A 12,833-nucleotide genomic window follows, 5' to 3' on the forward strand; every position below is an offset into this window, starting at 1 on the left:
AGAGAAGAAGGAAGGAAGGGAACTACTAAAATTACCATTTGCTGAAAGTTACATCAGAATTGATAACCCTGGCTCCATGCCAGTTCTGGCATTGCCATTATTATTATATTGCCTTCACTGAATATCATGCCTGTACAGAATCAAGAAAGAACCTGTACAGAACCAAGAAGATCTGCACAAATGGAACTAAAATCAAAGAACTAAACATAGAATCGTAGAATTGAAGTAGCAGCTGGCAGTGAAATCAACAAAAAACATGGCATTTCTGTTAGTAATCTCTACCATCTTCAGGCTTTGGGATGACAATTTGCAATAAAAAGGGCTGTCTTATCCTTTTGGGATTCATCATATCAGGGTTCTGTCTGTAGACTGATTTCACTTATGTCCAGAAAGAGACAGGATCTTTGACTATCACATTGGGATTCCTTATCCGAGGAGGTAACCGAAAGCTGGGAATAATGTTAAGTAACCTAAAGCTGGGAGTAATGGATAAACACCAGTATCTATATTTTTCATTTAAGTTGATCTCATTTCCTTACATTTTACTTTAATCTTTGGGGTGCCAGTTGTATCCATGTCATTTAACAACAATTTGCAATCAACTTATTTTAGACTCCTAAGGAAATTTATGTTATACATTACATATTGGTGGTCAGTTACCCACATGTAAAACAAAAGCACTTGTGTCTGCTTCTGTTTTGATTATCTGTTATGAAGCATATTTCAGCTAAAAAAATCCAGTGTATATTCTATTTTTATTTTCTTGGCTGAGGTTTTAGTGGGTTATAGGAGACTATTGCTCAATATATCTTGATCAGTAGAGATCATAGGAGTTGTGGTTCTCCAATAGCAAAAGCAAAAGTAATTTTAAACGTTGCTGCAGTAAAGTTTGCAGTGAGCGGTTACAGGTCAGTGTATACATAGTCTTTACAGAGTACTTCACACAACCCTTTTGAGTTCAGACTCAGGTCAGCCAAATCTGTAGTAAATACTGGATAGCTAGAATACAGTTGTATCACATTGTGTGATTACTGAGTGCCTTAGTAATTCAAAGTAAATCTAAAGACAAATCCTTTAAAGTTTTGTCTTTTTTTTGTCTTTCTGTCTTTTTGTACCAAAAGTACAGATGATTTAAGAGCAGATTGGGATGCCTACAAAGCAACCAGGACCATATAGAGACAACTGTAACAGTCTTACAGCAGAGAAAAGCAGGGAGTCTGGTATTGTATTTCTGTCTAGCCCACAAAATGATGAAGTTGAAGTAATTATGAGAAATACACCTCTTCCTTTTTACTCCTATCTGAAGGCCATAATAATAATTTTAACTTGGTAGACCTTCCATGTCATTTTAAAATCATGATTTTACAGTAACAGCAATAGTAACAATAATAAAACAGTGGAAGTTAAAGTGTTCTTTCTGACATGTAACTTCTTAGAAGGATTTGTATAAGCTTAGTTATGATAAGTTAGTGATTGCGTGCTCCTGTTGGTATGGTTGAACAATACCATGGTCACAAAATCAAAGTTAAATGTATCTAAGGCTATTTTCCATGTACAGGTACATTCATTGGTGAATATAAAGAGAGCGTAGTTCATGGAAATGAAGATAACAAAAGCTATGCCAGTTTCCTGAAGGAGTTAGAGTGTTTTAAAACTTAAGGTTTAAAAGCTGTGCACCCTTTCTTTGATCATTCCATATTGACAATTGTGTATCACCACCAACATAGTTCACTTTATGCTTCCTGCTATTACTTCCACTCATGACAGAAGTTTCAAATTCCATCCTACTGAATTTTTCTCTTCAAAGTTTTAAATGTGAAAAGTGAATAAAGCCTCATTTAAAAAAAAAAAAAAAAAAAAAAAAAAAAGACATTTATGAATGATTGCAGACATCAGTAATAGTCTGAATCATTTTTATTTGGCAAATTATGTTTAACAGAATCCTGTAATCTAAAACTATTAAATTATAACTGTTATTCTGGAGGCCACCCAGTTGGAAAGCAGTTTTGTAGAAAAGGACCTGGGAATCATGGTTGACACCAATCTGAACATGAACCAACAATATGGCCTTGCTGCAAAGAAGGATAATGATAATCTTGGCTTCATTATGCAAAGTATCCCCAGCAGGTCACAAGAGGCGATCCTCTACTCAGGTGAGGCCACACCTGGAGTGCTGTGTCCAGTATTGGGGCTCCCCTATTAAAGAGAGACATGGACATACTTGAAAGAGTCCAATAAGGGCCACAGAGATGATTAAAGGACTGGAGTACTTCTATGAAGAGAAGCTGAAAGAGTTGGGACTGTTCAGCATGGAGAAGAGAAAGCTCAGGGGAGATCATATCAGTGTATATAAATACACGAAGACAGAGTGCATGGAGTTTGGAGCCAGGCTCTTTACTGTGATGCCCAAAGGCAATGGGTGCAAACTGAAACACAGGAACTCCCATCTGAACATAAGGAAACGCTTTTTCACTGTTACTAAGGGTGACTAGGGGTGACTAAATGCTGGCACAGTTTGCCCGGAGAGGTTATGGAGTCTCCCTTTTTGGCTTCAGATGGCCCTGCTTGAGCAAGGTGGTTGGATGAGACGAACTCCAAAGCTCCTTTCCAACATAAACCATTCTGTGAATCTGTGATTCTGTGATCCTGTTATGAGCACAAATGGGAAGACTTGATTGCTCTCAGAGTGTGATAAACTGAATTAAGCAAATATGAGGAAAAGCAATAAATATTATGTGTATATTGTAAGGATTATTTTATAGTTAATTACTGCAAATTCTTGTTTTGTCAAATATTAAGCATCTGAAGACTCATTGTCCTTGTGTAAATTCCATAAATACATTTGGTTTTCATGAATGCATCCAAGTTTTCCTAATGCATGTCAATGTTTTACCTTGACCAGTATCTACAAATGGTCTCTAATTTGTTTTGTCAGATTCCTGACAAATTTCTGACTGGAATTCCTCTAGTTCAATAAGAAAGTAGGAGCAACAGTTTCTACACCATACTGCTGTGTAGTAAATGTAGCCCTACCACCTCCTCACACCTCTTGGCAGGTTATTAGAGAAGCCTGCAATAAAAAAGTGAAGTTAATTTTGTGAAAGAGGAGAGGAAAAGTGTTGTTGTAATATTTGTGCTTTTGTCTCTGTCCAAATCAATTTCAATTAGCAATGTTTTATATTAATGTCCTCCAGGTTGAGTCTGTTAGGCTGACATGGTAATTGGTAAGCAATTCCTCTGTCTTTTTCCTGACCCATGAGCTTTGGCATCCTTCCCTCTGAGGATGGGGAGTGCAGGAGCAGCTGGGTGGGCATTTGGCTGTTAGCCAGGTTTATCCCACCACTTTATTCCAAGCCATTAAATTTAATCTTATATTTGATTATATCATTAGGTTAGACTGAACATTTAACACCTTTAGAGACTGTGTGTGTGTGTGCACACGCATGCACATGTTGTAGGAAGAGAAGAAACTCTTGCCAGCTCTTGAAACCTCTGGAAAAGTCATCTTAAGTATATTCTTTCAGTCTCACAAACCAATTCAAGCTTCATGGAAGACTGAATGAAAAAGTTTGATTTATCTCTCCCAAGCTAATCACTTAACCTCATGCTATTTTTATTTTATTCATATGAAGAGGAGTAACGTCTGCCCAGAACTGGAATTTTATGATACTTTTGCCAGTGTCTTCTCTGCAGAGATGGTCAAATAAAGATGCCTTACAGAAATGTTAGGAAAAATAATTAAACAAGCAAGCAAGCAAGCAAGCAAAGAAACAAATTCTTCTCCCATGATTGTCTGGTCTGCTGGCAAAAAAACAACACCTTAATAAAAGTAAACCACTTTCTAAATCTCAGATATATGAAGCTGAAGCATCATCATTGTCTTAATGTAGAGCTACAGGTGCTCAATAGATATTGATATTGATACCAATACTGAACATCTGTTCTTTTCTTGATTCACGAAAGAAGTGATTCTATATATTTTTTTACACTTGAAAGAGGAGATACCAGGAGACAGGAAGGGAATAGAAAAATGTGCCTATGAGCAAATCAGAGGCATAGGTCTGTCAGGATATTAATTAAAAATTGCACCCATTAACCATTTTCTTAGTAATATTTGCTAGAACATTTTTTTAAAAAGGAAGGCTGTTTAAAAATTGACTTTTTTTTTTTTTTTTCCAGCTAATCAACAGTCATGGAATATTTATTTTTTTTAACCTTTTTCACAGCTGTATCTTGTGGCAACCCTGGCACTCCAGCCAATGGTATGATAATATACAGTGATGGAATATTATTCTCCAGCTCAGTCATTTATGCCTGCTGGGAAGGTTACAAAACTTCAGGGCTAACTACTCGACATTGTACTGCTAATGGGACATGGACTGGCACTGCTCCAGACTGCACAGGTCAGAAATAAACTTTCTTCTTCTAAAGCTTTGAAGTGCTCAGATTGCCAGCCTGCTTCTGAAAATTATTATTTTGCTAGATTGAAAAAAAAAAAAAAAAAAACCACCATAATTTTCCCATTCCTCTGTCTTGTGATACATAAATATTTGATGTGCTTAAAGGTACATTTCAATCTTAATATATGCTATATTTTGCCAGAAATATATTTTTAAGATGGATACATAGGTAACTTTTCTGTATGTTTTTATCTTATGAATGCTTTGTGAATTAAAAATATGACATTATTCCTAAGAATAAGTGTTTGTCTAGAGTTTTCTTTAGCTTTTTTTTTTTTTTTTTTTTTTTTTTTTTTTTTTTGTGGCTTACGTGCACAGGTAGGTTTAAATCAGATTTTATCTAGTTGGCTACATTGCTGCACCAGTTTATACTGTGAGCCATTTGAGCCAGATCTCATCCTGCTAAGGGGTCAGGGAGCAGTGAGTTTCAGCTACTCCACCAGAGCAGAGGAGGGCAGCAAGGCCAACAAGTGCAGTGACCTTGCTGATGAGGCCAGACCCACAGTACCAAGCAAGAAGGGCAGAGCAGGTCCAGTGACAGTAACCTGGGTCAAGCATGATTCACTGATCCCCAGGCAAGTCAGCATGTGGCAAGGCAGGTCCCAGAGCAAGCTGATAGTCTAGTCAGTGGGGTACGTGGCCAGGCATAGGCATAACTGCAATGTGGCTCAAAGACCAAAGGTGAGGCTTTAAGTGCAGCTACCAGACAAAGTGGGAGGCCGTGGACTAAGCTTCTCACAGCTCTCAGCTCTTTCCACTGCACTCTGTTCCCAGGTTACATGTCAGCAGATTAAGAGAGCTGGCCTTAAGCACAGACACCCTGGGATGGGGGGAAAGGGGTGGCAAAGGCTATTGGTCACTCATGACCCTGAGAGGAAGTATGGAAGGGTGACAACATAGACAACATGTTAGAAAACCAACCTAATCTCATTCCTCGATAGAAGTAATGTCAGATAAATAACCTGTGGCCCCAGAGGAGAGCCATGAAATGATCAAGGGACTGGAGCACTTCACCTGTGACACCAGTCTGAGGGAGCTGTGGTTGTTCAGCCTGGAGAAGAGAAGGCTCCGGTGAGACCTTATAGCAGCCTCCAGCGCCTAAAGGGTACAGAAAAGCTGTAGAGGGACTCTTTGTCAGGAAGTGTAGTGATAGGACAAGGAAAAGTGGCTTTAAACTAAAAGAGAGGAGATTTAGATTAGATGTTAGGAAGAAATTCTTTACTCTGAGGGTGGTGAGGCACTGGAACAGGTTGCCCAAAGAAGCTGTGGATGCTCCATGCCTGGAGGTGTTCAAGGCCAGGTTGGATGGGCCTTTGAGCAACCTAGTCTAGTGGGTTGCGTCCCTGCCCATGGCAGGGGGGTTGGCATTAGATGATAGGTGAAGTCCCTTCCAACCCAAACCATTCCGTGATTCTAAAATTTAGTAAATTTATTGTATTTTAGCATCACATTTGCCTTATTATATTGCAAACCTCAAATACACATTCTTAACTAGAAAAAGTTATTAAGTTTTTGATTTTGTTCAAAATATATTTTTCAAAATTGTTTTTGGTTTGTGCACTATAAAAGGAACATTAGCTATACACAGTTCAATGTTTCATTATTTGTTTCTTTTTTTAAAAAAAAAAAAAACACTTTTTTTTTTTTCTTTTTCTTGCTAGTGATCAGCTGTGGAGATCCAGGTGCATTAGCAAATGGCATCCAGTTTGGAAATGATTTCACCTTTAATAAGACAGTCAGCTATCAATGCAATCCAGGATATTTGATGGAGCCTTCTGGTTCATCTACCCTGCGTTGTATAAAGGACAGCACTTGGAACCAGAGTAAACCAATTTGCAAAGGTGTGCATTTGAAAAATAATTGGCAAATGCTATTTTGATATTATATATGAAATTCACTAGTAAACAAATAAATCTATATTTGTATATAAACATATACCTACATTTTATAAATAAATTGTCAAAGCTTCTCTGGGATTATTAACATGCAAATGCAACTAAAACATACAAATACATATTTGTGTAACATTTGTGTTTATGTAGTATATATATCATGGTACAAAATTAGTTAAAATACTGACACTAATGATGACAGTAGAACCAAATAAATCTGCAATGAAGATTACTGGAGTGGTCAGCTGAAAAAAATAGGAATGAAGTACCCGTTTTCCTTTTTTGGCTCTTTTATCTTGGATTAAATGGCAAAATAATAAGAAGAAACTTTTAAGGAATAAGGAAGTCTGGTGAAAATTCTGAGCACTGTTACTTCAGTTTAGGGATTAAATACAACAGCCCAGGGCATCTGCTCCTTATAAAGGACCTAGACTGCCACCACATCCACTAGCACTTTAAAGTGCCTATAATTAAATTTTGGCCTGTGTAGTTGTCAGACCATACTTTCTGTTGTAGAAATCACCAGCTGAGTGAACGTGCTCTTTGTTGAAAAAACTGATGTATAAATGTAAACCTGATCATTCCAGGTTGCATCATTTTGTGCACACTTTCAGAAGCTGGATAACATCAGAGTAGTTCTAAAGAATCTTTGGCACATAATTATGAACAAAGCCAATGTCCATGTGTTCTGAAAAGGAAGGAAGAAAAGGAACAAGTAAATGAACAGACCTGCATAAGGGTTTTGAATAGTGTTGCAAAATTAATTTAAAATAAAATTCAAATATTTATACTAACATATTAACAGTATTATGCCTAGCTCAGTAGCCTGTTTCCAGCAATGATCACTGATGAATTTGTAGGGAAGTGACTCAGAACTAGGTAAGGTTCCAGCAACAGGTCAGGGACTTCCGAAGCTTAGAGGTAGTATTTTTGTATTTAAATTGCATTTCTGTCTATTACAGGCTGCTTTGTCAACACAGATCTTTTTTTTCTTTTTCTTTTTTTCTTTTTTTTGGCTGAACAGCATAGATTTACTTATTTTTTAGTTACGAAAGTATAACAAAATATGATGTTGCATTCTCCTAACTGCTATAAAATCTTGAAATTAAAACTCTTCTTTTTTTGATTCAGCTATCACCTGTGGTCCCCCTCCACCAGTACTCTATGGGAAAGTGGAAGGATCTGATTATCGCTGGGGTGCCAGTGTGAGTTACAGCTGTGCAGAAGGCTATCAGCTATCTAACACAGCTATTCTCTCCTGCGAGGGTCGAGGAATATGGCGAGGAGACATCCCACAGTGTTTGCGTAAGTTTTCAGGATACATTGTATAGGGCTTCACCAAATTGTCTCAGGCTACAGTTATTTTTCTTCTTACAGCTCAAAAGGTAGTTGGCTATACCACCATGGACTACTGCAAGATTCTTCTTCCTTCTTCCAAAAAGCATAGTTCATTATTAAATTGGTTGTTTGTACCCATTTAAGATCATGGTCTTCCTTTTCCCAAAAGTCACCTCCATCTTGTTACCTAATTGGCCCCATTACCATTTTCCTTTTGGATAATCTTTTTGAATGTTCTGAATTTGACTTGTGGTGAACATGATTAAAATTTTAACTTACACTTTTCCTTTTCTAGTTCCCTGTTTCTATTTCCATTAACAGGTGAAAACAAGGTTCCTAGCCCTTAAGCTCATATCCTTGCCCTGTTTTCTTAATCCATTTTTCTTTTTTAAGGCAAGTATATACCTTCATATCTTGTCACTGTTTGTTTTCCAGCTTCTTCTAAACCTGTCAACTTCTCCACTGCTTGAAGTCTTGTCAAGACTCTGAAAAACATTTTTCCCTTTACTTAATTAGGTCAAAAATTTCCAGCCATCTTACCTGAGGGTGAATGGATATATTTAACATTGTCTACTTTGAAATTACTTTGTCATCCAAGTATAATCAGCCTTAAAGTGTCTCAATTAAAAGGCCTATCTTTCCAGGTTACATTTTATGCTTATAATAACTATAACAGTGGCAATTAATTTTAAATGGCTGCCAAGAATTTATTTGAGCTATAATCCTACAGATAAATGAACATAGCATTTGCACTCATATTCTGTATGCCCAACTTGCACCTAAAACAATGGAGAATAATTCTGAGCATCAGATGAAGCACATGCAGTTGTAATAACTTTCTTTTTTTCTTTCCTTCTTTATATATTAGCGGTGTTTTGTGGTGATCCTGGTACCCCAGCAGAAGGACGCCTCAATGGAAAGAGTTTCACCTACAGATCTGAAGTTAGCTTTCAGTGCAGACCCCCTTTTATTCTGATAGGCTCTTCAAGAAGATTCTGCCAAGCAGATGGTACTTGGAGTGGAATACAACCAACATGCATTGGTATTAACTACCATTTCTTGTGCTGATTCTACTGAAAATGTTCTTGATAAAGTATTACACTATCATAAGCCTAACAATTACCTTTCCAAATATAGAAAACTTCTGTGTAATATAAAAAGAACTAGATAAATAAGGTTATATTTTGAGTATAAAAAACCTAGGATAAACACAATCACATATGAAGTAATTTGTAAATTTACATGATTGCTTGTCTGCTGGAAATGCAGAATGTCAGTAAGTGCAAGTGCATAAATTTATTCCATCTATTTTTAGTCTTTTAGATACACAGAAGACTTTGGTAGATTAAAGACTGGGTTCTGTCACTGGATAGTTAAAGGCATTTGTCAGAATCTATCCTAAATGAAAAAGCTTTTTGGAACTTGTGAAAGTGACTGGTACAGCTCAAAAGGATGAGGCGTCCAGGGTCTGATCTTTTGAAATTCTGATAAACTGCCAAGCACTATCAGTTTCTCATTGACTGATGTGCAAGTGGTAGGCTTTTAGCTTGTTACATAATCAGATTAACTGAGAGAAATGCTGGACACCTGTAACTCCCACTGACATCAGTATTTGATCCAACTTGGGGTGACTTGCTAGAGAAAATGATTTTGGTGTGATAATAGAAAAGTCCTCTTTGATATTTCTATAAATCTTTTCAGATATAGACAGTAGCCCAATTATAAGTTTTCCTGTGGCTGATATATTGGCTCTATGCAAGAGCCGGGCTGCATACTCTGGGAGAAGGTGGCAAGTGTGACTATTGAAAGCAGCCTGTATTTGTAAATTAAAATGTTAACACTCAATACAATTCTTCAAAATTAATTCATAATTCCTTCTGTCCATAGTTTTTATGAATTGGGCAATCTGTTTTTTTAAGTGAGACAAGGTTTACAAAAACAAAATGTGAAGAATCAAATTTGAAACTGTAATAATGACATTTCTGTTTATATAGCATAATATAGAAATAGATGAAAAATACTGCATCAGACATAGTACTTTTTATGCTGTTGTAATAGGAAAACCTAGCAGCACCTGAAATATTTACAGATATCATTATTAAGCAATTTGAAAATTAAGATCTGTGAACAATAGAACTATTGCCTAAAATACCATATAATAGCAAATGATGACAAGCTGTTCTATTCCTGGATATTTGTCATTTCCTTAAAACAGTGTGAGGATGCTTTCTTTTTTTCCCCCACTGATTTTTCAGATGAAACAAATCTTTAAAAAGATTGAATCTTTAAAAAGTCAATTTGACTTCATGTTTCTATAATCAATAGTATTCCAGCTGATCATAATTTGTAAGAAGTCCTTGAGCTGCTAAATATGTTTAATTTTTATTCTTGCATGCTAGGTCAATGTCTACCAAAGTGTTGGAGCTTTTAGTAAATATCAGTCCAGTTGAATTGTAATGCTCTAATGATGGTCAATCCTGAAAATGGAAGTTGACTGAGAGTGAAATGGCATATGTTTTATGTGTCAGTTTTATGTATCAGTTTTTCCTTTACAGAAAGCTAAATATTGTTACAGATGAAATATAGGCCCAAATTATATTCTTCAAATCGCAGTGTCATCACAAAAGCAGACTTGGTTGCCAAGAAGGAATCACATAGTACAGAGGGATTCATCAGATTGGATCCCATCCCCTGGTGGATTTGAAAGGACATGCTTTAAGAAAATACACCATCAGAATGCAAAGGGGACATTGATGAAATGTCAAAAATAATTTCAGGCTGTGTTAAGATATACTTGTGAAAATTAGGATCATATAATTAGCTAAACCTTTCTTGTTTGGGAAGAGGGCTATATTTTTATTCTCTAACAACAGCTGAGAAAATAGTCCGTTTGAAACACTTGACTTGCTATAAAAAAGCAGCTTTTTTGATTCGTTTTCTTTTATTTTGGTTAGAAATCTGACTTAATCAGTTGTTGCTTGGAAAAGAAAAGAAGGAAAATACTTCTGTGTATGTTCCATCTGAATTGTGGATGGTATTTCAGGAGGATGAGATATGCTATGTATTCAAAAAAGTTTAGAAGTTTAGTAAAAATGAATGCAATCCTAATTTTGAAGTCTACATTGCCAAAGGTACCTGCAAAAAATACCCTTAAATATTGGCAATGTACTGAAACAGTACTGTGATCTATCTTTGAAATGTAATTGGAAATATGAGTTTAATACATAGAAATACACAGGTGCATTAAAAAATGTGATTCTTGTCATTGCTAGACATTGATGACATGACTTAATCTTTGCAAACAATTTTAGGCTAATCTTTCTATGCAATAATAATATGTCATGTTTCACATTCTATATTAGATCCAGCTCACAATGCATGTACCGACCCTGGCACTCCACATTTTGGAATACAAAACAGTTCCAGAGGTTATGAGGTAATTCTTTCTTTTATTTATTAGATTCATAAATTGAGGATGCATTTAATAACCTCAGACATATTGAATTATATGTAGGCATCATTGTCTAATGTAAACCTTTGGAAATTTCCACTAATTTTTAATAAAAGCTTAGGCTTCATTCTGAGGTGTTTTTTTTTTTTTTTTTTTTGTTTGTTTGTTTGTTTGTTTGTTTTAATGCAGTTTAAAGAAAGAACTTCTAACCTTGCAATATATCATGTATTCAATCCTTCAGGAGACTTCAATAGGGAGGACTATTTATAAATTGATTACCTAATATGATATGACATGATATAATTACTTTGCTTTATGATCATAATTCTTTCTTACATTGATGAATAGTCAGTAAATACCTAACAACTGAAGACCTGTCTGATCCAAAGGCCATGTAGTCCTTGAGAAAAAGTCAGAAAGAGGCTTTCTTAAACTAGCAATTTATGTTACATTTTATTCAACGTCAGAGAAGACAAAATCATTCTGTGTGGTGGATCCATGTTCTTTGTGATGAATATCCTTTTTATAATTTCCAAATTCCTCACAGGATATTAGTTTACCACGTGACAGTCATAAAAGTGACTGAGAAAATAAAAGTAGATGCAAAAATGACCAATTCACAGTTGTTATTACACTGATTAACTTAATGCCTGTAGATTCTTCAGGTACAAATATTGTGATTAGAATCTGAAATACGTGCTGCTTGGGTTTCCTGATTATTTCTGAACCTAGGACAGTGTGCCACATGGTATTATGATCAAGTTAGAAATGTTATTTAAAAAAACATATCTGTAAATCCCCATGCTTATGCCCTCCCTCTGCTGCAATTGTGCTGTCTGTCACTTCTGTAGCTGTGAGCTTCTTTCTTCACCTTCAACTCCTGCCTGGCTCACAAGTGACCAGGCACTTTTCCCCTAGCCATGTCTTGTGGCCTCACTCCCAGGATGGATCTTCTAGTAATAGGTGCAGTTGCTGCATCTTGCACTTGTACCTCTCTCTGTCATGTCTTCAAAAACAGCTCTAATCTTTGTACCTAATTTAGTCTGTTTGTTTTGTTTTGTTTTGCTTTGTTTTCCTTTCCCACTTTAATCTGCTTTATTAGTTGTCTTTGATATTTATACAAGAACTATACTGTACAGTTCATTGATCTAATTTCAGTTGAATACTTCACTTTTAGAAGCAATAGTAGGTCTTCATCTGTTCTAGACATAATCTTTATCAAAAACTTGCTTTCATTCTCAAACTCAAATAGTAATAACCATGTTAAAGTTGTGCATATAGACATTACTGTGGTTGGATCACTGCTACAAACAAGATGTAGACCTACCTTAATACTAGTGAGGTGGATTATTTTTCATTTGCATATGTAAGTATGCCAGTTTATATGACTTAACCAAATTTAATAAATTTTAACAGTCTTTCCTTATTACTAACAGGTTTGATAACAGGCAGCTGACTTTCATAGTTGTTTTTTTTTGTTTGTTTGTTTTTTTCCCAACCTACAAACATCACTTCTTGACCAATTCATCTGGTGTCCTACTTCATTTTATGACATTCCTGTTTCCCTGCCCTGTGACTATTGCAAATAGTTCCAATGTATTTTTTCTTTTCATTAAAGAATTACAAAAAGAGTAGACTGCTTTTGTTTTTACTTTTTTTTTTTTTTCCAGTAAAATGAGAAAAAAAATATAA

At 35.8% G+C, this 12,833-nt stretch overlaps 1 protein-coding gene across 1 annotated transcript in view; it reads left to right on the forward strand.

Moving 5' to 3' along the window:
• The window catches only part of CSMD1 (CUB and Sushi multiple domains 1), a 1,184,580-nt gene that overhangs the window by 1,144,116 nt on the left and 27,631 nt on the right, over positions 1-12,833 (forward strand). Inside the window, exons 58-62 of the mRNA XM_082756691.1 lie at positions 4,227-4,403; positions 6,122-6,301; positions 7,484-7,657; positions 8,559-8,732; positions 11,053-11,126. Coding sequence (XP_082612817.1) covers positions 4,227-4,403; positions 6,122-6,301; positions 7,484-7,657; positions 8,559-8,732; positions 11,053-11,126 — 779 coding nt within the window. The remainder of the gene's footprint in view (positions 1-4,226; positions 4,404-6,121; positions 6,302-7,483; positions 7,658-8,558; positions 8,733-11,052; positions 11,127-12,833) is intronic.

Source organism: Aythya marila (assembly GCF_965140915.1).
Source record: "Aythya marila genome assembly, chromosome: 3".
Taxonomy (NCBI): domain Eukaryota; kingdom Metazoa; phylum Chordata; class Aves; order Anseriformes; family Anatidae; genus Aythya; species Aythya marila.